Raw genomic sequence first — 27,912 nt, 5'->3', positions numbered from 1 at the left:
GCGAGTAGTAGAGAGCAGTGGAGAGCGAGTAGTAGAGAGCAGTGGAGAGCGAGTAGTAGAGAGCAGTGGAGAGCGAGTAGTAGAGAGCAATGGGGAGCGAGTAGTAGAGAGCAGTGGAGAGCGAGTAGTAGAGAGCAGTGGAGAGCGAGTAGTAGAGAGCAGTGGAGACCGAGTAGTAGAGAGCAGTGGAGAGCGAGTAGTAGAGAGCAGTGGGGAGCGAGTAGTAGAGAGCAGTGGAGAGCGAGTAGTAGAGAGCAGTGGAGAGCGAGTAGTAGAGAGCAGTAGAGAGCGAGTAGTAGAGAGCAGTAGAGAGCGAGTAGTAGAGAGCAGTAGAGAGCGAGTAGTAGAGAGCAGTAGAGAGCGAGTAGTAGAGAGCAGTAGAGAGTGAGTACTGGAGAGCAGTAGAGAGTGAGTAGTAGTGGAGAGCAGTAGAGAGTGAGTAGTAGAGAGAGAGTAGTAGATTAGTAGAGTGAGTAGTGGAGAGTAAGTAGTGGAGAGTAAGTAGTGGAGAGTAAGTAGTGGAGAGTGAGTAGTAGATTAGGTGAGAGTGAGTGGCAGAGAATAGTAGAGTGAGTAGTAGAGAGTGAGTAGAGTAGTAGAGAGTAGAGTAGTAGAGAGTAGAGTAGTAGAGAGTGAGTAGTAGAGAGTGAGTAGTAGAGAGTGAGTAGTGGAGAGTGAGTAGTGGAGAGTGAGTAGTGGAGAGTGAGTAGTGGAGAGTGAGTAGTGGAGAGTGAGTAGTGGAGAGTGAGTAGTGGAGTAGTGGAGTAGTGGAGTAGTGGAGTAGTGGAGTAGTGGAGTAGTGGAGTAGTGGAGTAGTGGAGTAGTGGAGTAGTGGAGTAGTGGAGTAGTGGAGTGAGTAGTACAGAGCAAGTAGTGGAGAGAGTAGTGGAGAGCGAGTAGAGAGCAGTGGAGAGCAGTGGAGAGCGAGTAGTGGAGAGTGAGTAGAGTAAGTAGTGGAGAGTGAGTAGAGTAAGTAGTAGAGTGAGTAGTGGAGAGTAAGTAGTGGAGAGTAAGTAGTGGAGAGTGAGTAGTGGAGAGTGAGTAGTGGAGAGTAAGTAGTGGAGAGTAAGTAGTGGAGAGTGAGTAGTGGAGAGTGAGTAGTGGAGAGTGAGTAGTGGAGAGTGAGTAGTGGAGAGTGAGTAGTGGAGAGTGAGTAGTGGAGAGTGAGTAGTGGAGAGTAAGTAGTGGAGAGTAAGTAGTGGAGAGTAAGTAGTGGAGAGTAAGTAGTGGAGAGTAAGTAGTGGAGAGTAAGTAGTGGAGAGTAAGTAGTGGAGAGTAAGTAGTGGAGAGTAAGTAGTGGAGAGTAAGTAGTAGATTGAGTAGTGGAGAGTGAGTAGTGGAGAGTAGTGGAGAGTAGTGGAGAGTGAGTAGTAGAGAGCAAGTAGTAGAGTGTGGGTAGTGGCGAGAGTATTAGAGAGTATTAGAGAGCAGTGGAGAGCGAGTAGTAGAGAGCAGTGGAGAGCGAGTAGTAGAGAGCAGTGGAGAGCGAGTAGTAGAGAGCAGTGGAGAGCGAGCAGTGGAGAGCGAGTAGTAGAGAGCAGTGGAGAGCGAGTAGTAGAGAGCAGTGGGGAGCGAGTAGTAGAGAGCAGTGGGGAGCGAGTAGTAGAGAACAGTGGAGAGCGAGTAGTAGAGAGCAGTGGAGAGCGAGTAGTAGAGAGCAGTGGAGAGCGAGTAGTAGAGAGCAGTGGGGAGCGAGTAGTAGAGAGCAGTGGAGAGCGAGTAGTAGAGAGCAGTGGAGAGCGAGTAGTAGAGAGCAGTGGAGAGCGAGTAGTAGAGAGCAGTGGGGAGCGAGTAGTAGAGAGCAGTGGAGAGCGAGTAGTAGAGAGCAGTAGAGAGCGAGTAGTAGAGAGCAGTAGAGAGCGAGTAGTAGAGAGAGAGTAGTAGATTAGTAGAGTGAGTAGTGGAGAGTAAGTAGTGGAGAGTAAGTAGTAGAGAGTGAGTAGTAGATTAGGTGAGAGTGAGTGGCAGAGAATAGTAGAGTGGGTAGTAGAGAGTGAGTAGAGTAGTAGAGAGTAGAGTAGTAGAGAGTAGAGTAGTAGAGAGTGAGTAGTAGAGAGTGAGTAGTAGAGAGTGAGTAGTAGAGAGTGAGTAGTAGAGAGTGAGTAGTGGAGAGTGAGTAGTGGAGAGTGAGTAGTGGAGAGTGAGTAGTGGAGAGTGAGTAGTGGAGAGTGAGTAGTGGAGTAGTGGAGTAGTGGAGAGTGAGTAGTGGAGTAGTGGAGTAGTGGAGTAGTGGAGTAGTGGAGTGAGTAGTACAGAGCAAGTAGTGGAGAGAGTAGTGGAGAGCGAGTAGAGAGCAGTGGAGAGCAGTGGAGAGCGAGTAGTGGAGAGTGAGTAGAGTAAGTAGTGGAGAGTGAGTAGAGTAAGTAGTGGAGAGTGAGTAGTAGAGAGTGAGTAGTAGGGAGTAGGTGAGAGTGAGTGGTAGACAGTGAGCGGTAGAGAGTGAGCAGTAGAGAGTGAGTTGTAGAGAGAGTAGTAGAGAGTGAGTAGTAGTAGAGTAGTAGAGAGTGAGTAGTAGTAGAGTAGTAGAGAGTGAGTAGTAGTAGAGTAGTAGAGAGTGAGTAGTAGTAGAGTAGTAGAGAGTGAGTAGTGGAGAGTAGTGGAGAGTGAGTAGTGGAGAGTAGTACAGTGAGTAATAGAGAGTAGTAGAGTGAGTGTTAGGGAGTAGTAGAGTGAGTAGTAGAGAGTCGTCAGTCCGTGGCAGTCAGTGTCAGTCAATCAGTCAGTCAATGTCAATCAGTCAGTGTCAGTCGGTGTCAGCTAGAGCAGCTCTGCTGACCTGGTTCTCTGGCTCTAAAGCAGCTCTGCTGACCTGGTTCTCTGGCTCTAAAGCTCTGCTTCTCTGGCTCTAAAGCAGCTCTGCTGACCTGGTTCTCTCCCTCTAAAGCAGCTCTGCTGACCTGGTTTCTCTGGCTCTAGAGCAGCTCTGCTGACCTAATTCTTAGGCTATAGAGCAGCTCTGGTGATCTGGTTCTCAGGCTCTACAACAGCTCTGGCTCTAAAGCAGCTCTGCTGACCTGGTTCTATGGCTCCAAAGCAGTTTTGCTGACAGGGTTCTTTGGCTCTAGAGCAGCTCTACTGACCCGGTTCTCTCCCTCTAGAGCAGCTCTGCTGACCTGGTTCTTTCCCTCTAAAGCAGCTCTACTGACCTGGTTTCTCTGGCTCTACAGCAGCTCTGCTGACCTGGTTCTCTCCCTCTAAAGCAGCTCTGCTGACCTTGGTTCTCTGGTCTAAAGCAGCTCTGCTGACCTTGGTTCTCTGGCTCTGGAGCAACTGCTGACCTGGTTCTTAGGCTCTAGAGCACCTCTGCTGACCTGGTTCTCTGGCTCTAGAGCAGCTCTGCTGGCCTGGTACTCTGGCTCTAAAGCAGCTCTACTGACCTGGTTCTCTCCCTCTAAAGCAGCTCTGCTGACCTTGGTTCTCTGGCTCTAAAGCAGCTCTGCTGACCTAGTTCTTAGGCTCTAGAGCAGCTCTGCTGGCCTTGTTCTCTGGCTCTACAACAGCTCTGCTGACCTGATTCTCTGGCTCTAAAACGGCCCTGCTGACCCGGTTCTATGGCTCTAAAGCAGTTCTGCCGACCTGGTTCTCTGGCTCTAAATCAGCTCTGCTGGCCTGGTTTTCTCCCTCTAAAGCAGCTCTGCAGACCTGGTTCTCTGCCTCTAGAGCAGCTCCGCTGACCTGGCTGTAAATCGGCTCTGCTGACCTGGTTCTATGGCCCTAAAGCAGCTCTGCTGACTTGGTACTCTGGCTCTAGAGCAGCTCTACTGGCCTGGTTCTCTCCCTCAAAAGGGCTCTGCTGACCTGGATCTCTGCCTCTAAAAGCAACTCTGCTGGCCTGGTTCTCTCCCTCTAAAGCAGCTCTGCTGACCTGGTTTCTCTGGTTCTAGAGCAGCTATGCTGACCTGGGTCTCTGGCTCTAGAGCAGCTCTGCTGACCTGGGTCTCTGGTTCTAGAGCAGCTCCGCTGACCTGATTCTTAGGCTCTAGAGCAGCTCTGCTGACCTGGTTCTCTGGCTCTACAACAGCTCTGCTGACCTAGTTCTCTGGCTCTAAAGCAGCTCTGCTGCCCTGATTTCTCTGGCTTTACAGCAGCTCTGAAGATGTGGTTCTATGGCTCTAAAGCAGCTCTGCTGACCCGGTTCTCTGGCTCTAAAACGGCTCTGCTGACCTGGTTCTCTGGCTCTAAAGCAGCTCTGCTGACCTGTTCTGTGGCTCTAAAGCAGCTCTGTCCACTCCTACTATCATCCTGATAGAAGCATGTCCTTATCTAATCACTGTGCTTAAACATAAGCGCGTATGAACGTATCCTGCTGTCCACTACTAGTACTCTAGGAACATAGTCACTGTCTATGCACTTGCAGAATGACTCAAGCATTGAGACCAGCAGTGGTACAGTCAAATGTACACAATGTATGCAGTCCCTTAACCCCTGGCAGACTACTGAGTCAGTCCCGCAAAAGTCCAGGTAATAGTCATGCTTGTCTGGAATCACACTGTGAGTCTGTGTCCACTCCTACAAACCCCCTGACAGAAAAATGTTCTTATCTAATCACTCTGCTGAAACATACGCGCTTATAAACTTATTGTGATGTCAACTACTAGCACTCTAGCAACCCAGTCACTGTCTATGCACTTGCAGAATGACTCAGGCATTGAGACAAGAAGTGGTACAGTGAAATGTGCACAATGTATGCAGTCCCTTAACCCCTTGCAGACTACTGAGTCAGACCTGCAAAAGTCCAGGTAATAATCATGCTTCTCTGGAACCACACTGTGAGTCTGTTTCCTCTCCAACAATCATCCTGACAGAATCATGTCCTTATCTAATCACTCTGCTGCAACATAAGTGCTATTAAACTTATCCTGCCGTCAACTACTAGCACTTTAGTAACCCAGTCACTGTCTATGCCTAAGCACTTATAAATTAACTGAGCACTCTATTTGCAGCACTGTCATCATTCTAGTTACTAATGATGTTCTTATTGAATGACCTAGGCACCAACACAAGTACACGTACAGTATTCTGTGCACAATCCCTACAAACCTCTAAGCAGATACATACTATTTGTACACTCCACTAAATACTGAAGTAGTACTCATGCAGCCTAGGATACCTCCTGTCAGTCTCATGCAGTTCGTCAATCAGCCATCCAGCACTATGTTCTTATTGTATCACTCTGCCAATACCTAAGCACTTATGGGGCACATTTACAAGCCCCCTGCGCCACCAGGACGTCACTTTTTGTAACGTAGTGATGGCACTGGAGACTCCACCATATTTACAAGGAGAAGAAAAGCCACCCTGCGTGGCTTTTCCTCTGCTTGAAAAATACGACCCATTCAAACGCAGCACTTTGCGTTGAAGGGGGGTTCCATGGGTGTTGCTGTGTCTGTTCCCACACAACACCCATAGAATAACACATCTCAAGACTTACGCGAAAGTGTAAATCAGTAGATACGTGTAAATGGTGCGCCACCCTAGAGGTGGTGTAGCGAGGCACAACAAGGAGAAATGTTTTCATTTCTCCTTGTTTTTTCCCTCTATCAATGCATGCTGCATTCCACAGCACACATTGAAGGAGGAAAATGCCTTTAGTGATTGTTTTTGTGCAGGAAGTAGTCCCTGCCTGCACAAAACAATCTCCCCACAACAGATATCCTTGGTGCAAGGGTGCCTGCGTCACTGCATGGCTGCAGTTTGTGTGCTAGTGCAGAGGGAGCACAGAATTGCGACATATTCATGTAAATATGTCACATCCATGTGCTTCAGAAGTGTCGCCGCGCGGTGCAGCTAAAGGGCTTGTAGTGTCACGCTGCAGCACTTCCTCATAGATCTGCCCCTATAAATTCACCATACAGTACTAATGCATTCTTTCAGTCAATCATGCTCTACACATACATTCAAACAAACTTTCACACATTACCATGCTATTATAGTTCTTTTTTTAAACCAGATAAGGTAGTTCAGAACTTTTTTTTCCTGTTTTTTGTTAACTGTTTTTTTGTTGTTGTTTTTTTTAACAATGTTGTACTTTTTTTGGTGTTTTTAAAAAAGTGAACAAAAAAGGAACTAAGTAAACAGTTAGCTTTTGGAATTCAACATCATTCCAAAAACAAAAAAATAGCATTTGTGGTTCCGTTGAGCTGCAGAAATAGCGTCCACTGACTGTTCACCAGAACAGATGATGGTTTTGCACTTAGTTCAGTGCTTCTGCAGAAAAGCAAATTCTGGGCGAATGTCTACTGGTGGTGCTGAAGTGGATGCTCCGGAGGTGCTAGCAATGCCTGGTGGTAGATTTTTTGCTGCATGCCTCATTTCTTCTCGTGCCAGATTCTTCGGGTGAAAGGTCCGCAGATGTTTATAGATACTTGCTGTTCCACTGGAGTATTGCTTGTCACTGCCTCGCGACAGGACCCTGTCACACAGCAAGCATGTGACTTTTCTTGCGTTTACCTTTTTTTCTCCGGCAGGAAAGGTAAAACGTTTCTATACAACTGATTCAGGCGTCTGCTTGGGTGAATCTTCCTCCAAGATATCTTCATCTGAAGAATGATGAGGAGCTTGCGAACCAGATGCCATTTCTCCTATGCAATTTTTTTTAAAACACCCAAAAAATTCCAAAACCAGTTCTGGAAGAAGAAGAGATTTCTCTCATCAACTGCTCCAAACAGAATATTTAAAATGGGTGGGGTCCTTCGATAGTTACAGTGGGAAATGTTATGAACCAATCAAATCTTTGGGATCCGCGAACCGTGCGCTCACGAAGTGGCACCCGGCGTGACTTCGCGAAAATGTATTTAAAAATAATATAAGTTTATTACGAGTAGAAATATATTATCTTCATGAATACCTTAGATAATCTTTTGCCCTAATATGTACATTAAAGACACGTACATATCATTTCAGAACATAAACAATTTCCCGGGAGTTGCGCACCCACCGTTCCCCAGCATGTATATGACATCACGTGGGGCACGCCACCGCGCAAGCGTGGCATACCATAATACATATGTATTGCGTGCGAATGTGCGGGAGCAGGAGTCGCAGGCCGGTCGCATACCGGTCGCGCACACCACGTAACATTGTCCGTATATGACATAACTAAAAAAAAAAACATGCACTCGTCGCTCACCTTACGCGTATCCTTCACGACTTTTCCAAAATGGCCGCTGCCGAAGGCACGCTTTGGGTGCGCAGCTCCCCCCAAAAAATTGAAAAAACAATTAAAAAATAAATATATATATATATATATATATATCAAAATACAAAAAAACATTTTTTTTTAAATATTTCACTTTTGAACTATTTTTTTTGCAATTTTCAGAAAAATATATGTTGTTTAATAAATAAACTATTTATAAATAAACAGTTAAAAAACTGTAGAAATTCAGTACAAAAAAATAGGTATAACTACTATTACACTTAAAAGTTAGCTTTTAAAAAACCTTTGAAATTCACTGAAAAAACCATAGGTTTCAGAGACGTTATAGTTAGAAATTAGCATTTAAAAAACCTTTGAAATGTCTATATAGGTGTATGAGTACATTTGATAGTGTTACCATTGATCAGTGACTGCATGTATAAGTGATTCTGTGGGTAAATGGACAGTTGTGTGTGTAAACCTAGGCATCAGTGAGTGCGTATGTAGTAACTGGTATGTGTGTGTCAATGCTTTCAAATATGGTACTCTGTATTTTACAGTGAGTGATCAAAGGTTATACTAGTGTTTGATGAGGTGTATCAGATTGTCACGTGGATGATGTCATCAGTGATGTCATTTGAGATGTGACATCATCAGCAGTGCATTGCGGGGGCGCGAGTTATAGTTAGCACAATAAACTATAACGGAAGAATTTCTATGGTACGAGTGAAATGCTCAGCTAACTATAACACTCATGAAACCTATGTTTTTTTCAGTGAATTTCAAAGTTTTTTTTAAATGCTAATGCCTAACTATAATGTCTCTGAAAGGTATGTTTTTTTCAGTGAATATATATAGATGTATATGTATTATAATTGCGTACTGTGGATTTTCACTGTACTTCTTGTATTTGTATTTTGTAGTGTCAGTCACTTTTATCTGCTTAAAACCATAGAAAGGGGCAAAGAGTGTGTCATTGGCTTACCTAACTCTGAGTGACAGCAGTCTGCTCCTGTCCACTGTGCATATCTTCAAAAGTAGAGTCCTTGAATACCAGTGACGTGTGCTCTTTCTTGAAATTATTTTGCTTTTACCTAACTTTATTTTACTTTTTTTTAAATTATTACTTTAGCAAGGGACTGGCAACTCTCCCTAGAAAGCTGCTAGGTCACTTGTCTGTTTTGGGGTAAAATTTTCATTATTTTTCCAAAAGAAAACATGCCTACCCATTGTTGCAACTGGTTTAGTGCAATGTAATTGTGCATGCATCCGTGAATTACTTTTCTGATGCACTTTTTTTAAAAAGCTGCAGTGTATGCATGCATATGCTTGAGCAGACATCTTTGTGTAAAAAAATTTGTCCCAAAAAATATGAATAATCGCTGCAAGCACGGGCAGACCGTTTTTTTAGTGACGTTTTAGAGAATCCATTTAAAACAAATGTCAAGCATTGCTAAAGCCAAAACGTTACCCTTATTGACTTTGTTAGTGTTTTTCTCTTGAATGTATTATTTTTGCCCCGAGTCACTCTCAAAATCTTATTATTTTATGTTATTATAGTTCATTCTTTTTTATGTATTTATCTTACAAACGGAGCAGTGGAAACGTGGTTCTGAAATAAAATAGCGTTAAACGTAATGCTTTCAGCAAGAACAACAAAATCAGATGCAGCCGTTATTTTCAATTTGTTTTGTAGCGACACTTCTCCCATACGTGTGTTTTAACTATTTCTCAAGTATTGGATACTTTTAAAACTTATTATGTTTAGACTGATAAACCCCGCTAATATCATTATCAAGTTGTGCACGCTCCCACAAGTGCAGTGCATCAGACGCTTTATTGAACCCTTAACGGTTTCGTTCTGTGTGCCGCCATAATTAAGATTCATTCTGCCTTTTGCAAACCACCGTTCTTGTTTTTCCTGATTAATTGGAACCATTTTGTTGTTTTTCTACAATAAAAGTACCACATTTCGAATTAAAAATATCGTCAAGCATGTCTATCTCCAGTCGTCATTGTGTGCAATGCATCAAAGAATCATGTTTTATTGTGCGGAGCATAAAATGCTGTTGCTGTCACATTTCTAAATCTACTACCCTTTAATTAGAAAACAGCTGCGTTATCATCGTTATCGATGGGATACCAGGATGTCGTAACACTGACAACACTATAGAGATGTGAAGTTATAGCACAGTTGTGCCATTATCAAACCACCTAGTCGTTTGTGCCTCCAAACAATATTTCTACTTACAGTATCTTGAAGTGTGGCTACAACACAATTAGAAAAATGTCATTTGAAACATTTCCTTTTCATAGTACTTATTGTTTGAGGTCTGTGGTACCTCTGAGGCCCATCGAAAAACCTGGACCCTTCATTTCCAAAGGCTATCAATCTATTCGACATAAAGGGTAAATATTAATTCAGTATTTTTCTGCGTTTCGAGGATGAAAACGGAAATCATACCCTCATGGGTCATAACACTGCCAAGACAATAAATGTATGCTGTTGTCAATAGAGCATTCAACGCCGATACCAAATACCTAATTAAGTAAGCAATTTGAAAATTAATCAAGAAGGCGAAAACATCCAAATACCAGTACAGCTCGTTATTTCTGAACATTCCTGCAGCCTTACAGCAAAGGGAAGTATCCTGCTGCTGGTGCAGTACTTACCACCACCATAGCTATGAAGAATCGTGGCTGATAGCCAACATGCTCCTGTTACTCAAAAATCCGCTCTTGCCCTGGTCTCATTTCTCGAGTTAATTTGAATTTCGCTGAAACACTCGGCACTCCACCGAGGAATGTCCACAAAGTCATAAGATAGCTGGTCGTTCTCACTAGAGTGCTGTTAAAAATGGAGTGTACCTAAAACACAGTAATATCCATCTTTTTACCACAATCGACAAATATTTACAGTCTCTCCCAAGTATCTCTGGGAAATGTGATTCATAAGGAGGTCAGTAACGGTATTCCTGCTCGGAGTTAAGTCATATAAGTTGTAATTATTATAGATCTTGCTAATCATTTCACAGCACAGAATCCCATTATCCTTGGGAATTTCTGACTTTTGGATTTGAACGCAAGTCTCGAGGGTGAAAGGGAGGTCTTTAGTAGATCCTCTCTTCTCACTAAGATATTGCCAGATGCTGTTGGTTAAAGGACATTTTTGACTTTAAAATGTCCTTTGTATTTGTGAATGGAAAGTCAGTGTCTCTACAAACGGGCCTTATAATGTTTTACAGATTTAGGTACCAGCATTTTGTGCCCTCCACCTTCACATAGTATTAGACCTCAAAGCCACAATTCCTCAGAATTAGAATCAGTTGTAAGAACACACACAAATATTCAAACTGAAAGGGACCCAATGGAAAGAGATTATCTAATACAACGGCTACACCAGCTATTGTATGCTGGCACTGAGGTCCTTGGAAGATCAAAGAATATTGCTGGGTGCAAGGAATAACATTCTTCAGACTAGAGGAAACATTGACCAAGCCAGTAGGTCATGTCTGTTAGAAGCCAAGCTGCTTGCTTTGCTTGTTTACATTGGCATTAGCGACGGTGCCTCAAGATGCATATGCATGCTTGTGGACGCATGTGCAGCTATGTTGGCATTTTAAATGTACCATTCCAACATGGCTGATTCCCATGTGGGAGCAGTCATTAAAAGGTGAATAACGTTTTCAGACGTTTACAATTGCTAGCAAGTGGCCATGTAGCACTTTGGAACTGTTGGGTCTTCATTAAAAAATACAATCAAAACTGGGAGAAAGACCGAAAAGCAACAGATGAGTATTGGAGGTATGGTTATACACTAGAGAGTGAGAAGCAATGGAAAACAGTAAAGGGTACGAAATAGGGGATTTTCACAGGCGGACGAAAAGTATAATTGGGGAGGAACAGGAGGGATTGGTGGGAAAAGCAGAAACAGAGTGGCAAGCTAGGGTTGTTAGAAGGATTAGGAAAACCCATGCCCTCCACTAAGTGTTGGAAGACAGAAAAAAGACCCCTCTAGTCTCTACTGGAGACTGAAATGCTCCTGGGCAGGACAGACCCAATATTAGCGAAGAAAGACATCAAGTACAGAGATACGAGGTAGAGCAAAAATCTATCCTATCATACGAAGGGTCTGACCCAATGCCCCATCTTAGTTTAGTGTATTGGAAACAACAGGTCAGGCTCTATCGATAGATGAGACCTATTCATGGTGTGCTACCACCAGCAACAGATGCACCTATCATATGACAAATTGTTTTGCATTGTCCACTTTGCAAAGAAAAACAGACCTAGAAATTGCTACCATCTGCTGGACTTGTCCCTTTTTGTAGGGTCATCTTCTGACTTTTTGCATTACATCTATGTATTCGCTGGATTCGTTATTTTTGGCTTTAGGAATCTGTGAACCTTACCACTGCTAACCATTGTGTAAGTGATTTTGCTCCCTTCTTTATATATGGTAAAATTGGCTTACCGCTAAGTGGTATATTTAATTTACTTACAAGTCCTTAGTAAAGTGATACTATATGTACCCAGGGCCTGTAAATTAAATGTTACTAGAGAGCCTTCAGCATTGTTTGTGCCACCCACTTGAGTCGCCTTTTAAGCCTAATCAGACCGGCCATTGCCAATTGTGTGTGCAGTTTCAAACTGCCATTTCGACCTGACAAAATAAACCTTTTGCCAGGCCCAAACCTTCCTTCCTAATACATACAAGTCACCCTTAGTCATCCTTATGGTCGGCCCTGGACAGCTCAGAGGGCAGGTTACCGTGTATTTTAAAAGTATGACACATACATTTAAGTTTTATATGTCCTAGTAGTGAAAAACTCAAATTCGTTTTTACTACTGCAAGGCCTACCTTTCCTATAGGATAACATTGGAGTTTCTGTATTACATTTGTTAGTAGAATTAATAATAGTTGGCTGGTATTATTGTCATATTTACTTAACACAATTAACTCTGATTTTGAGTCTTTCTGTTAAATTATTGTTGCATATCAGCTCTATAAGTCTATATATGGTATTTAAGAACTTGCACTTTGTATTCACTTATGCCAGGTTTCACTTTTTAAGTAAGTAAGTAAATATTTTATTGTATATGGTTAATTAAAACCTTTACAAAATTTGCAAAGAGAATATCACCTTAAATCATTAAAATGAAAAATGAATGAAAACCTACATTTACTCTGTTTTAAAAGGGAAGGCAGAAAAAAATAAAACAATTTGACATTTGCTGAAATCTGCGTCTTTTGTAATCCTTAATCCTTTGATTTGATACCATTGTTCGCCATTTTTTCAGTTTGCATTATTAGGTGGCTCACCTTCTGAAGAAATCTGGTGGCCCTACAGGCTGTCTGCAGCTTCACTTTGATGTTTGAGCACCTACATTATGAACTGCCATTCTTGGCTTTTTCCATATTGATACATTGTATGGTTAATAAATTATATCAGTATACTGTACCAATGTTTGATTGTATGGTTCTCATTGGCCTAGGGAGGATAGGCTAGTTCCTCTCTCCAGCGGGATTATTGTGTCGTACACTTAAATAATTACCCCGATCCCCATAGATTACTGGGGTGCCCCTTATTTCTTTGCACTGTAGATATACCCAGCAGGCATGTCTGATGGTCCGGTCGTAAGTCTATCTGTCTATCCCATCTTTTAAACGTTCTACAACCTGCTTTCAAGAGTCTTGCATTTTGGACAGCCTCTTGTGAGATCGATCCGCGGGCGCAAAGTGCTCGTTGGGACCTCCCCATCTCTTGTCAAATGTATCCAGCTAGTACCACGCCTGTTCTGTTGCTGTGAAAAAGTGTGATCTATTATCATACAATACCTGTAGCCTGGTGGGAAGAAACATTTTGTTGTTTAAGTTTACGTCTCTGCATTGTACTTTTTTTACTTACTCAAAGGATCGGCTTATGCATTGCACCTGAAGTGTGTATTCTAGGATCAGTATTACTTCAGCACCTTGTAAATGGATCATAGTCTCTCTGCATGCTTCCTGCAACAGGACATCTCTGCCTCTATAATTGAGCTATTTAAATACATTTGTATGTGGTGGCATGTCCCGTTGTGGGGTTTGCATTAGCCATCTTTGTGCATGTTCGATTGGGAAGAAACTTGATAAGGCCCCAAGGTATCGGCTCATTAGTTATCCAGTCCTCAAGAATTAGTTCCAAACACTCACTCCATCCTTTTCTGGAAATTAACCAAGCGCATGTTGTTCCGTCTCCATTTGCTCTCTGCATCTTATGATCTTGTTTCAGATATCTTGGTTCTACAGGCAAGATCATCCATTTTGCACTGTATATTCATGCCTTTATTTGTTAACTGTGCAGTCTGCGTTTCCACCTGTGTCACTCTGTCAGTGAAGTTACGCAGGTGCGCCTGACAAAGCCCAGATCTACAGCTACCACATCTATCCTGGCTTCCATGGATACCCTTTAGGCAGGAACAGCTTTCTTTACTTCAGAAAGGGATGGCTCTCAAGGCCAGCATCTGTCTCCTCTGTTACACATGTAGCCTTGATGACCTTGATATATTTTTTAATATCGGGCTGCTGCTCTGCCTACTTCTTGGCCTTATCTTTTACCATCCTATTGAGGTGGTGATAGACTGATGGGCAGCGGTCCATGGGATAATCAGTATTGTAGAACAGAGCATAATTGTGGCACCAAAAAAGACAACACCTTGTTTTCTGCAAGTGGGTAGTATCATGCAAGTTAAATGTACTGTGTCTCAGAGCAATCGGTACTGGTTCGCAGCTGCCACCAGGCATACACTGAGCTAAAGGTTGGACAGGCCGCCATTAGTCCTGGCACGGTCTACTTACCCATCGCTGGCGTTTCAAAGGGCCGGCCATGCTTCTTTTCTTCCACCTCCGCAACCTTAGGGCTGCCACTTCAGTCCTTGCTGTCATGGTCAGTCACATAGCCACATACCATCTCTCCTAGGTCATCTCCATTTGTTTCGATCTCCGTATGATGCCAGTTGGTTCCCCCCAGCGGTCTAAGACTTCCCTCGGCCATGGTCCAGGAGGCCCACAGCTTTTAATCAGTTGCAAAGGCCACCAGTACAGGAGTTGTTAACACCGCTCATATCGTTCGGGCTGCGTATTTCAGGTCGATTCCCCCCCCCCCAAGAACAAAGTTAATCTAGTTTCCAGCAAATTAAGAGTTGTACTCTAGTTATAGTTTACCAGCTTGTAGTCTTTGCAACAGAACGCAGATCTACATCAAAAAACATTTTGATATGTCGTGTATTTGTGAATTATATCACCTAGTTGAGAATCATGGTCTTAAGTGTTTCCTCTTGAAATACTGAGGAGATATTTAACCATTCAAGAAAATAGTTTACATTTGTTCTTGATGCTGCAGAATATTTGCTTAACAACATGGCTGTGGCAAATTTATTTTTTACAGACTAACCTCAAGTATATTGCATTTCAGAAATTGAAAATGTTAATTCTGTTTTTGTTCAACACAGGACTAAAAACAGCTCTTGTTGAGAGAGATGATTTTGCATCAGGGACTAGCAGCAGAAGTACAAAATTGATACATGGTGGAGTAAGGTATCTTCAGAAGGCCATCATGCGTTTGGATCTCGAGCAGGTAATTATTAACATTATTCTTAATGGATGAAATAAATATGAAGCATTTTACAATATAGTTTGGACTTGAAGAATTTTAATGATGTCTCTTAACTCTTTTTTTTTGTTGTTTCTTTTTATTGAAATATAAAAACAAGCAAGGCATGAACATGTTGTAAAAGTGCGAGTCCATTCAAGGGAGGAAGAAATACAATGAGCAGCAATCAGTATAAAGAAAGGGGAGGGGGGGTGGAGACAGGAGTCAGATGTAATAAAATACAATAGAATGGTCAAAATGCATGGGTCAGGGGGAAGGTGGAACGGAACATCCATGTTATCAACTGCAGGCGGTATACATATGTTTCCCCGATAACTATTCCAAGGTCCCCACACTCTACACCACTTCCGGGGACGGCCCCTGGCTAGGTACACACTCTTTTTCCAGAATATACACCAATCCATGTTTTCCTTCCATAAGTCTACTGTAGGAGGCCTCTGGAATCCCCACAACTGAGCAATCACACACAGAGGCATATACTGACGGAAAGTGATCTGCAAAACACTGAACGATCTCCCCAGGGTCAGTAACCCGACAACCGCTCGCCGTCTCGATAACGGGCAACCACATGATTAGCCCTATCCTTCTTATCCAGCCACGCTATCAATTTTCCAGCTTTATCTCCTACGTCATAGAGCCGTCCCTGCTGTTCTCTACTCATTGCCTAGGCCGCGTCAGTAATTAACGCCCTATATTCCAACTGCTTGAGTCGCAAAACATGCGTCCTAGCACGCGTAACATCCCGCTCCAGGCCGAGCTCTAGGTCCGCTATCTCCGCTTTAATCTTAACCACCTGCTCGTCTCTCCGTTTCTTAACACCTGCGATTAACGACAGGGCCTGGCCCCTAAGAACAGTCTTGAAAGCCTCCCAAAGGGACACCGCCGACGAAACCGAACCCTCATTCTCAAGAAAATAGTGGTCAAGAGATTTCACCAGTTCCGCACGAGTTTTAGGGTTCCGGAGGTACCATGGGTTGATCGGGGCTACCCGACCCTCCGTCCCAGGATTGGACCCCATACAAAGCCATATTGGAGAATGATCAGAGATCCCCCGAGCAAGATGCTTAACCTCGGTAACAGAAATCGCCTGTGCAGCCGGGACCAAAATATAGTCAATTCTAGAAAGGCTACCGTGTGCGCCCGAGTGAAAGGTGTACTGCCGCTGAAAGGGGTGCAACAACCTCCAACACCCTACCAAGCCCAGAGTATGAATGAAATCGTGAAGCCAGTTCTGCGCCCCCTTAAGATCTCTAGGTGGGTGCAGATCAGTCATACCAGAAGCCACAGCGCTCAAATCACCACCCAATAGCAATGACCCCCTCGGTGAGAGCGAGGACCACCCGTCCGCGAAAGTAGTTGACTGCAATCCAGGGGGGACATAAACAGAAACCAGGGAAAGAGTTCGACCCTCCCACCTACCTGTTAGAGCGACATAGCGCCCCCTGTCGTTCAGGACCGTTGCATCGATCTCCAATGGGAGAGAAGCCTTAATCAGTATACCAACCCCCCTTGAGCCTGAAGAGAACCCGGCATTGGGCGACCAGACGATACCCCTTCCTATTCATTGCGTGACAAGTGTTACCCATCAAGTGCGACTCCTGAAGAAGGACCACATCTGGGGAGAGACGTTTCAATAATTGCAGCACTACCCCACGTTTAATCCTATCCCCCAACCCATTCACATTCCAACTCATCAGTTTCAGCCCCCTACCCCCCATCTGAAAGTGAAAGTCCCAACCCCAACAAGAATCCAGCACTTCGATCAGAAGGTCTAACAATACATTGCCTTGCAGAAAAACAAACACACACCCCAACAAAAAAACCCCACTCCCCCCACCAACATGCCGTGTAACTGTCGCCCCAACATCAACTAAGCTACAAAAAGTAAGTCAGAGGAGGAAAGAGACCCACCAATAGCCCCGCAACCCCCCCGGATGTCACAACCATTCACATTGCAGGATTAGCGAACCACATTTCAAGGCCAACTGGGGACCCTAGAAACCAGTCAAAGGTGTCTATTCCTGCTCCATCGGTCCGCCTTCTGCCCCTCCGGATTGCGCCTCTGGCGCAGGATGGTTCGGTAGAGTGTCAAGCCAGTGGGCCACCGCATCAGGCAGAACAAAAAAATAAGTGCGCTCAGCGTGTTCGATCCTCAACTTGGCCGGAAAAAGCATAGCGTACTTAAGGCCCATATCACGCAGTCTCCTCTTTACCCCCAGGAAACCAAGTCTCTGCCTTTGAACAGCTTGGGTAAAGTCCGGGTAGAAGTTGATAGTGTTCTCGAACTTCATAGGTCCACTCATCCGCGAAGCCTACAGGATAGCGTCTCTGTCACGAAAATTGAAAATCCTTGCGATCATAGGCCGCGGTGGGGCCCCCACTTTTGGCTTACCACCCGGAACTGGCCCGTTCAACCATGACAAATTTACTTAGTCCCTTGGGTGCAAGATGGTTAAAAACCAAGTTCTCGACGAAGAGGTCAGCTGCAGAATCTTCCGCCTTCTCCGGGACACCAATAATGCGAACGTGGTTCCGCCGAGCCCTCCCTTCAAAATCCTCCAGTCGGCGGACAAAGATCATTGGAGGCCCTCAAATTGCGGACCTCCGTCTGCAGGTCAGCAACATCGTTCGTCAAACTGGAGGTCTTAATGTCCAACGACTTGACTTTCTCATTAGTTTTTGTCAGGTCCGTGCGGATCAGATTGACATCGATCGCCACAGTGTCAAGTTTATGGTTGAGGGTCTCCATTTGTTGCCCAAGGGAGGACTTGATCCCATCTATGGCGGCCATAACGTCTTGTAGGGTCGGTTCGGTTGCCGAAGTCGGAACATCTCTAGCGTCCTCCAGCGATCTGCCCGGTCCGCTAGGAGATCCCCTGGTTTAGGCATAATGGTCCATATTGTTAGTCTGGGTATAGCCACCCCGCCGGGTTGTCTTGAGCTTCTGCTTTTCACCCTCTGTTTTCCCCGCCATTGCGGAGTACCGACCGACGTGAGGCAGATAGACCAGGTAGGAAGATGGTGGTTCCAGGACCTCAGGGTCGCAGACCCAGCCTCACTCAGGAGGGCACACGCCAGGTATCCTATCAAAATTCTCAAAGCCGTGAGGAGGTACGTAGCGTACGGTGGCGTAGAATAGCTGACCTCGGCACCAAGGGGGCGCTTGCCGTTGAATCTCCCTCGAGGAAAGACCAAATCGAAAGTGAAAGCCAACCAGACCGGTCGACCCCACCACCTCAGGCCGATGTTGTTCAACTACAGCTCAGGCACTATGCCAACTCCACAGCCGGGCATCACGGAGGCGTAGGCCGCAATCTTCAGAGCACCACTACTCCGGTCTCCGAGGTCAGATTCGGAATCTGAAAACAGATCTCGCCTCACCTGTGGTTCATCTTCACGGATATATCAATGAAGGACAGGATAAACGACAGGATAGATGTGGGAGGCTACGATGGTCTCGGGAGCCCTGTGCTCACGCGGCCATCTTGGGCACGCGCGAAGCTCCTCCCATGTCTCCTAACTCTTAAGGAATTTGAATACATTTGTCCCATCTCTTTTGACCACCCTTTCCCACATGTGGAGTAACATCGTAACTAAGAAACATAAATGAATCTAGAAGTTTCTAATATCGGTTTGGTAAATGAAGCAGAGCTGCTATGAATTATAGTATACCCAAATGTAATACAATCTAAATTTGCTCACAAATCGGCTGTGAAAATAATGCCACATTTAAATAGTTTTACACAACTAAACAAATAATTGATTGATAGTTACATTTAGTACTTTGTGATGGGTATAGTGGACATTTGCCAGCCTTTTCGAAAGTGTGCACTTTATTCTTAACTCTCCATACTGGCATTTTTAACAAATAAACCAGTGGCCGACGGGGTTGAAAAAAACAAAAAAGGATGTAGAAAGAGATTAGGAGAAAAAAAAGAAAAATAACACTCGAGTAACAAACAATAAAGTTCCTTGCCCATTCCCATCCCCACACTTTGTCAAATTGTGTCACTGTAATACCCTCTCAAAGTAGTTTTCTGCTTGAATTCCCTCACCCAAGGCTATCCGCTATTCAGCTTTTCTCAGTGGTGCTGCAAGCCAATGGAGGACTCCGCTAATACAATGAAAGGCATTTGAGGGCTGTTTTGGAGTAGTCCTGAGTACTCTAGGGTGTCTAGGGCACAAGAGTTCTCTAAACTCATCAGCTAAGAAAGAGAAACATGAGCCCCATACTTGGTCTAGTGGTCTAGTTCATAGTCTGGGTTGAAGAGATTTTCCCCATCCCCAGGAGGTCCAAAAGTTTATAAAACCAGGATCTATGTTCTGGGATTCAGGCAGATTCACAAAACGCGGTGATTACTTGGTTGAGAGCACATTGGGCTATTGCTGTTTCTTTGCCACTGTGAGATTTGGTAGGGTATGTCTTTTTGGGAGGCCAAGGATAACGAAAGCTGGAAACTGCAGTATGCCAGTGTTAAAAACGATATTGATGTTGGTCAAACCTTCCTACCAATTTCATTTGTTTTGGACAGTTTCATAGTAGGTGGGTGGTCAGTTTGCTATTATTATTATTATTATTATGTTTCTTATATAGCGCCAGAATCGACCCCCGAAGGGGTATCTCCGCGCTTGCCTTGGGAACCCGTCCTGGCTTTTCCCTGTGAGATAGCCCCTACAGGGCATCCCCAAGGTCAAAGCCAGGCATCCCGCCGCGGGGGGGCCGTTGTGGAGATTAAGCAAGCTTAATGCCCAGAGTTGCAGAGTGTGAACCCATGATTAGGTCAGGCACCGAAGCGAGAATTATCGAGTCCATGGACATTTGAGCTCAAGACCCTGCCGCGTCGGGAATTTAACCCTGGTCCCGGGTCTGACCTCTGCTTCAGGGTCTGCCTGCTCTAACCAGTGAGCCACACTTCTCCTTCACAAATCTGCCAACATACTGCTGGCTTCACGGAATTCTGTGTGTTTAATCATGCAGTGGGTGTTTTACCTGTATAGTGCATTTTTCTTTTTAAAAGTGTGCACTTTAAAAATCCGCACACTTATCCGGTGAATTGGAGCCTCCAGAGGGGTTCCCCTGCCGTCGAAACTCAAGGGGCGCACATCGGTGCCTCCGTGCTTCCACACCTAAGCCGACATCTGACGATATCTCCACCTGACTGTGCGAGGCCCGGTGGGGCCTGGGAGACCGGGGACTAAAGTTATTGCAGCGGCCGGCGGCGAGCACACGGACATCAGTAAGCTCTAAACGGCGATCCAGCCGCCTTTGTTCCTCCCTGTGGTGTCCTCCCCTGCCACCGGGACCTTGCTGCAAGTGGCGCCCCCCCCCCCCTTGACACTGTGGATGTGACTAGTGCGGCCTCCCAACTCCGGCGCAAGCTCCGGGACGGCAGAGGAGGCGGGCCTGGACGTGGAGTAGTGGTATGCTTGAACTATCTGCCTTCCCTGCTCTCCACCACACGACCTGGCTCCTCGCTGATACACCCCCTTCGGTGCTCTGGACTGCACTGTTACCCGGTCCCATGGATATGCTGGATTCGTGAGTCGCCTGATGAACTTTGGGTACTCCTGGTGCAGCGAGCCCTCCAACCCGGATACCAAACGCGAGTGAACCTGGGGTTGGTCCGGAGGGATCATTAGGATTCGGGGGTGCACCTCTCAATTGACGCAGTTTTGTCCGGAGCTGCTCTGCTACCCGAAGCCCTGAGACTATAAGCATACCTGAGGGTGACGGCCATCGGGACCCATTGACTGCTCAGTCATACAAGAGGAGTCTACTCTACCATCCGGCCTCCCCCATTGCCCACGGACCACCAACTCACGCTGCTGCGAACCTATTCGCCTCTACTCCACTACAAACTCTGGGGACCGGGACGCTGGAAGCGGAGCAGTCTGGGAACGTAATAACGAACTATCTAGTAGCTCCGCCGCGTCTACATCTGCTGCACGCCCTACAACCCAAGGTGAAATGGCAGGCAGAGGGCCCAGAAATCAGACTGTCCAGGCCAAATTGGACAAATATGCTTATGAGAAAGGATCTCATACAACGCCACCTCAGGGCAAATAACAGGAAGGCGATGGAGGAAAGAAGGTAACACTGAAGGACATCATAAAGGCACTTGCAAATGTCCAGGCGATCTCTGCGGACGTTTCTCTTCTGCGGAGGGACCGCCACAAAATGGCGGATAGGGTGAAGGACGTGGAGATAGTGGCAAAATCCCTGGTTCAGGACACATCAGACCTCCAAGTGTCGGTGGCCCTCCTGGAAAAGGACAACAAAATGCTCATGGACAAACTAGACGACCAAGAAGGGCGCGCAAGACGGAACAACGTCAGAATTATAGGTATTCCGTAGACGAAAGGGACCCAGGCAATGGACCTGTACGTTGAAGAGTTGATAAAAACTAGGTTACAACCTAAGGGACTCGCACATCTTTTCAGTCGAGCGCGCCCATAGAGTACCTGGTGGAAGGCCCCGAGACCAGTACTGGCACGCCTCTTCAACTTTAGAGATCGCGACGCGATTCTGCAAGCGGCAAGGATCTCCCCCCCTATCTGGATATTAAACTCAACCCTCTCCTTCTTTCCGGATTACACTGCTGCCGTTTCAAGGAGACGTCGTAGCTTCTTCGAGGTTAAAAAACTGCTACAGGCGCAAAAGTTGCCATATTCCATGTTATTTCCTGCAAAGCTAAGGGTGTTGGCTTAAGGGAAGACATGGATCTTCAACTCACCGGAGACGACACTCGAATGGCTGGAGGGCTGGCGTCCAGTGAACAAACAGGACCGGAAACCGAGACTGCAGCGCTGCCGAGAGGGGGAGGATTCCCCAGAAGATATGGGCTCCGGGGATCAGGAACCCCACCGTGACTCACATCCTGAAGAAGAATAGGGCTGGCCGCACCTCGGACAATCCTCTGTAATTGAAGATGCGGCGCTAAGGACATTAACATTTGAGCTGACTTGAGGTTCTGGACTGGGGGAGCCTGAGGGACTCCAAAAGGCTGCTGCCTCATAGGACTCCCCCCGCCACCCCTCCCCCCCCCACGACACGCAAGTATTGCAGTTTTGGGAGGGAAAATAAAGCGCTCTGCAAAGTTGGGGTGGCGGGCAGTTGTAGGTTCGCCTGGCAGGGAGTCAGGGAGGGTGGGTGGGACACGGGATGGGAAGGTAACTTATGCGATAAAGTTTGCTGCTTTTATTACGAATGTAACTGTTTCTTATTGTTTTGTTAAACTCACTCTGGTTTTGACAGCACTATGGGACGATACTTTAGCTCTACGGGCCACATGCAACTCTAGATTCTTGATACACTTCACTGTAGGTGCAATTTTAGATACTTGATACACCTCAATACAGATGATGGCTGAAATTGCCTCGCAGGGGCCGCAGGCTAAATGGACAACCCTCACTCTACTTACCTGGAATGTTAGAGGCTTAGGAGATAAAGTGAAGAGAGGCCTAGTACTGCAATACCTGAAACGTTGTGGCCCTGCGGTGGTCTTTTTGCAAGAGACGCATCTGGTTGGGTCAGCGGTTCGAGCTATGGACAGATGGGGATAACAGATGTTGGCCCATGCAGACTTTTCCTCGGGCTCCAGAGGTACGGGGATTCTTATTAGGAAAAACTTCCCACTGGTGGTGCATCAAACACGAGTTGACGAATATGGCCGCTTCTTGGCGCTGACCTGTCAGTGGAAGGAAGGTTATTCAATTTGGTCTCTGTCTATATACCTCCTGCACTCCATGCACAATCCCATTCAGCCCTTACAACGTTTCTATTGACATTGCCGGAGGCGACACTCCTAATGGGGGGCGACTTCAACGTCATAATTGATGGTTCACAGGACAGATTCCCTATCAGGCTGGAAATGCAGGGTGGGCGACGTCTTCTTGGTCTAGTAGATGCCCTGGGGCTTACAGACAGCTGGCGATTCAAGCACCCGAATGAAACATGCTACACCTTCTACTCAGCAGTGCATAAATGTCTCACATGTATCGATTATTTCCTGGTGTCCGCAGACGCCCTACAGGGTATAGAGGAGGTCACTATCCTCCCCAGGGGCATCTCGGACCCAATACTGTTCAAATATACCCATCACCAGGTCTGCCGTAGACGCATGTTCCCGGTGCATGCTGGCTTCCTCCAGATCGCACCCATTCAGTCGACCCTCGCACGTACCACTAAACAATTTTGCCAAGAAAACAAGGGCTCAGTGGCTTCACCCAGTACGCTCTGGGAGGCGTACGAAGTGGTCCTCCGGGGACAAGCTATGGAATCCATCCTGGGTCACAAGCAGGAGCGTTGGGCGGAATTAGATGGCCCTGAGGCTGAACTGGCCGTAGCCTTCGAAGAGCAGGTGGCCCACCCTTCTCCGGGAACCGCCTGTACGGTTCGCTTAAAACAAGCAGAGGTCTTAGCTCACCAGAGAGAAATGGCGCAAAGCAAGATACAAGCCACTAGGCACAGGGTGTACGAGCTGGGAGATAAGGCAGGGAAAATTTTAGCCTGGCTGGATCGGAAAGAAAGAGCGCATAAAGTCATTGCACAACTAACGCCTCCCTCAGGCTCCCCGATCTCTGATCCTGATGGTATAGTCAATCTCCTAGCCGACCACTATGAACAAATCTATGCTCCCCGGGCAGCCTATACGACCGAAGAGGCATATGAATATATTAAGGATCTATCAATACTTAAACTCTCCCCGGAGGCAGCGCTTCTGTTGGAGGTCGACATTGCCACCGATGAGGTGCAGACAGCTACCTATGCATTAGCGTCCGGCAAGGCGCTGGGGCCAAATGGGCTCCCAGTTGAAGTACACAAAAGACTGATACAATCGACAGCCCCCTTCCTAAGCATGCTATCCGACAGTCTTGAAATAGGGGAGCTGCCACGAGATCAGCGACTAGCCACGATTGTCGCGATCCACAAGCCTGGTAAGCCAAAGACACACTGCCTCCTACCGCCCAATCTGCCTCATCAACGCGGAGCCTAAGATCCTCGCCAAATTGCTGGCGTTACGACTTACTCCTCACCTCGCGACGTTAGTTCATCCGGACCAATCTAGCTTCATGGCACATCGGAGCACGGCCCTCAACCTCAGTCGGCTTCATGTGGTCTTGGCACGAGCCCCCTATCTTAACGACCCTACTGTCATCCTTTCGCTTGACGCCACTATGGCTTTCGATAGTCGAATGGCCTTATCTATTCGCAGTGCTCCAACATATGGGATTTGGTCCCAAATTTTGCACCTGGGTTCGTTTGCTATACACTAAACCACTAGCGCATATTGTCGCAAATGGACATATCTCACGTGACTTCCCACTTGGCCGAGGCACGAGACAGGGATGCCCACTGTCTCCGTTGCTATTCGCACTGATCCTGGAACCACTTGCGATCTGGATCAGATGGGAACCCACTATCAAGGGGCTCCGATGGACAGACGTATGGGAGGATCGTATATCACTATACACAGTCGATATCCTCCTGTATTTCACCTCCCCCAGAAAATCTATTCTCGAATTACTAAATGTGTGTGAGAAGTTCGGTAGAGTATCAGGTTATATGATTAATTGGACTAAGTCAACCCTGTTTATCCTTGCTGGTCCGCCGCCTGTCCTGCCACTTACCTGCCCCCTAAGGGCTACCACAGCAGCATTTAAATACCTGGGTATCTTTATAACCCCAGACCCTGATGAATTCTATAGCCTAAATCTCAGCCCCTTTCTGGAGCGGTTCAAGCGTGACGTGAAGGTGTGGCAGACTCTCCCTCTCACACTTTTAGGCAAGGCAGCGCTGTATAAAATGATGGCGCTCCCCCGCTTCCTTTACGTGCTTGAAAATACCCCGTCATTGGTCCCTGAACGATACTTCAAAACTATTGCTGCAACAGTGTCCCATCTACTGTGGGGAGGTAAGCCGCCCCGAATCGCGCAAGATAAATTAACTAGAAGCTGGTACGATGGGGGGATTGCACTTCCCAATATAGAGCTATACTATTAGGCGGCACACCTAAAGCAGATTAATTTCTGGCTACACGCCTCACAAACTGAGCCTGCATATCTTGCTGATAGACACTCTTTGGAAGGTAGGGGACTGCTGGGTAATCTTTACAGCCCCCGTCCACCATCAGACTTGATAGGCCCGACGCAACACTCTGTACAGTTATGGTACCGGGCCAACAGGCGTCTAAAATCCTTTGCAACTATCACCCAAATGACACCGCTGTGAGACTCAAGCAAGTTGGGCTTCCTCCAAAATAGTAAGGGATTCCAGGCCTGGGACAACATTGGTATTTCGGTGGTAGGGGATTTATGGAAGAAGGATAAGGTGGTAGACTTCGCCTACCTACAAACACAATATGAGATGTCACAGACGGAGATGTTTAGATACTTGCAAGTTAAGCATGCTCTACAGTCGGTTATACCTACGGGCACCATCCTGGAGGAATCTTCTCCTCTCGAAGATAGGCTTCTGACTGAACACATGCAGGACAGGGCCACTTCCCTCACATATAGGAAGCTCGTCAATAACCTCCCGGACGTGACAGCCACACTGAAACAAAACTGGTCTGAGGAGGTGGGCCCCTTTGACGATTCTGAATGGCAGGAGGCTCTCGCCTCGCCCCGTGAAGCTGCGATCCCCTCAAGATTAAAACTGGTCCAACTCAAAATACTGCACCGTACGTACTACACCAGACCACTCCTGCACAAGATAGGGAGAGCCATGCATAAATTCTGCCTACGTGGCTGCGGGGAGGAGGGGACATTTTTTCACACCATCTGGGAATGCAGGTTCATATCGACATACTGGACGGCAGTGATGCGCACGATTTCTCAAACAATAGACATCTCCCTGCTGCCGGAGCCTCGTCGCTGCTTGCTAAATGTGTGGGAACCTAATGACCTGAACCACCGGCAGCAGGACTGGGTGATGTTGGGCATGTTGATGGCAAAGCACAACATCGCCAGGCTGTGAGGTTCTGCAGTACCACCGACACTGCGTAATTGGTGTAAAGACATGGATGGGGCGATGGTAGCCGAGAGGGCTGTCTACATCCACCGTGGCAGCCCAAGAAAATGGGGTAGGATATGGGGTGTGTGGAACACGTTTCGGGGTAAAATCTGCGAACCACCGAGCACCACTGGGGAAGATGAAGAACCAGACTAATAGTGCTTGTTCGGATGTGCAGTTGAAGTAGTGATATGTTTACAATGTCATGTCCAATCTTTATGGTTCAAACTTGAATGTAATTGCGAAAGGCCCGCTAAAGTATTCATGTATCTGTTGTACTAATCCTGTGCAGATCTGTCCCATTTGCTTTGTTATTATAAAATAAAAACAATTAAAAAAAAAGTGTGCACTTTAACGTTATTTGTGCTGCTTTGAGAGAGACAAGGGTGTAGCACAAGTTTGAAAACTTGTCGATGTTTGTTAAGAAGTAAAGAGCTAAAATTGTGGTGCTTCTCAAGCATTTGTTTCGATACTCCTTGATTCAATACTCTTTGCAGCAACCTTTGTTCCTTCTAACCTAAGACATGTACATACATTGTAGGCAACAAAGGTTGTGATGATAGCAGTTTCCTTTACAATCCACCTCAATTGGAAAATAACCATTGTCTGTGGACCTCACATCGAAGTCCGAGTGAGAAAAGAAGCCACCTTGAGGTGCAAACATGGAGTCAAAAACTTTAAGTGTTGATTGTGTAAAGAGACCCGGAATTCTCCATCACACTCGTTCTGACTGAACACATGCAATCTGCACATTGGCTGGCTATGTGCTCCTGCTGCTATTGGAGTGTCATGCTCTCTTGTTGTGTAAACTGAGTCTCTAGTGCAGCTCTACAAGGTTTTATTTCACACCTGTGGGTGACCCGAGTGACCTTATTTCAATGCCCCAACGCTGAATGTGAAAGACGGGGTTTTGTAGCCTTTGACATTCAATACACAGTTGAAGTAGGTTCAATATTTTGGGTTACTAACAGTCTCCACGACATCGAGGTGATCAGAAACAAACCTTTTTTATTCTTCTCAATCATACACACAAAAGATGTGCTAAGAAAAGGACACTTTAACTGAATGTGCATTTAATTCAAAAGGTGCACCCTGTTGCTCAACACATCTAAACTAATCACACAGAATACGATAAAACAGCACAAATGCACTTTGCGAACGAGAATACACTTAATATTTCTAACATGGTTTAAAATGTCACCAAAAACCTAACACCCTAAAGTCTACTACTACGCGCTGTGCTAGGAGAGCCGGTAAAGAAGCTAGATTTTCTTAGGATGGGATGAGCACATTGCATACCTTATTTACAGCAAAACGCTTTAATTGTCAGGAGTCGAGGAGTTTGTGCTCCCTACGAAGGGCAAACTCGTGTTCAGCATCAACTTCTCCCGGGCTCAGACTTTAAAAAAAATACTTTTTATTGAGTTACGACTTGCAACATCATCATATAGACAGTTGGATACATGTATACAAAAAATGTCCCGTTCCCATGTGATTGTTATCATACGTTTTGCAGCCTATGGTGCAGTATTTCTCTATTTGTCTTCTGGTGAAAGGTCTCCCGGTAGCATGCACATATTCCCTCTAAATTAGTTCCATCCCTCCCACATCCACTCCCATTTCTTAGGGCACCCTCTGTGTACATATACTGCCTTTTCAGCCACCATTGCCCAGTCCTTATCATTGCACCATTCTACATATGTTGGCGTAGTCTGCACCCGCAGTGTTTGACAATATTGCCTTTTGCTATTGTCATGCCCAGTGTCGCCCAAACTTGGGCCTTGCGATTAAGATCTGTGGCTTCCCATATGTTCAGGAGACAGCGTTTGGGTTCCATTGGCACCGAAGCCCTGTGACCCGTGTTATTGCGTTCATAATTGTTTCACACTATGTATTGATAGTCGGACACTCCCATATCGTATGGTAGACTGTACCTATGCCCCACATTGTCGCGAGTGTCAGCCCTTCCAATTTTGGCTAGTACCACCCTAGATAGATATGTCATGTGAAGCACTTTAGTTAGACTAGGCGCAGTATTGAGGGTCTTGCCACCTCTCGTTGTGACTCTAGTGCTTTCTGCCAGTCAGCATCATCTAGTTCTCAATCTT

At 46.0% G+C, this 27,912-nt stretch overlaps 1 protein-coding gene across 2 annotated transcripts in view; it reads left to right on the top strand.

The window, feature by feature from the left end:
• The window catches only part of GPD2 (glycerol-3-phosphate dehydrogenase 2), a 1,314,993-nt gene that overhangs the window by 522,494 nt on the left and 764,587 nt on the right, over window positions 1-27,912 (top strand). For both annotated transcript variants that reach the window (XM_086956671.1, XM_086956673.1), the window contains exon 4: window positions 14,630-14,754. In XM_086956671.1, coding sequence (XP_086812797.1) covers window positions 14,630-14,754 — 125 coding nt within the window. The remainder of the gene's footprint in view (window positions 1-14,629; window positions 14,755-27,912) is intronic.

The sequence above is a fragment of the Lissotriton vulgaris genome, chromosome 2_1 (genome assembly GCF_964263255.1).
Source record: "Lissotriton vulgaris chromosome 2_1, aLisVul1.2, whole genome shotgun sequence".
NCBI lineage: Eukaryota > Metazoa > Chordata > Amphibia > Caudata > Salamandridae > Lissotriton > Lissotriton vulgaris.
This window is presented reverse-complemented; position numbering and strand designations above follow the sequence as displayed.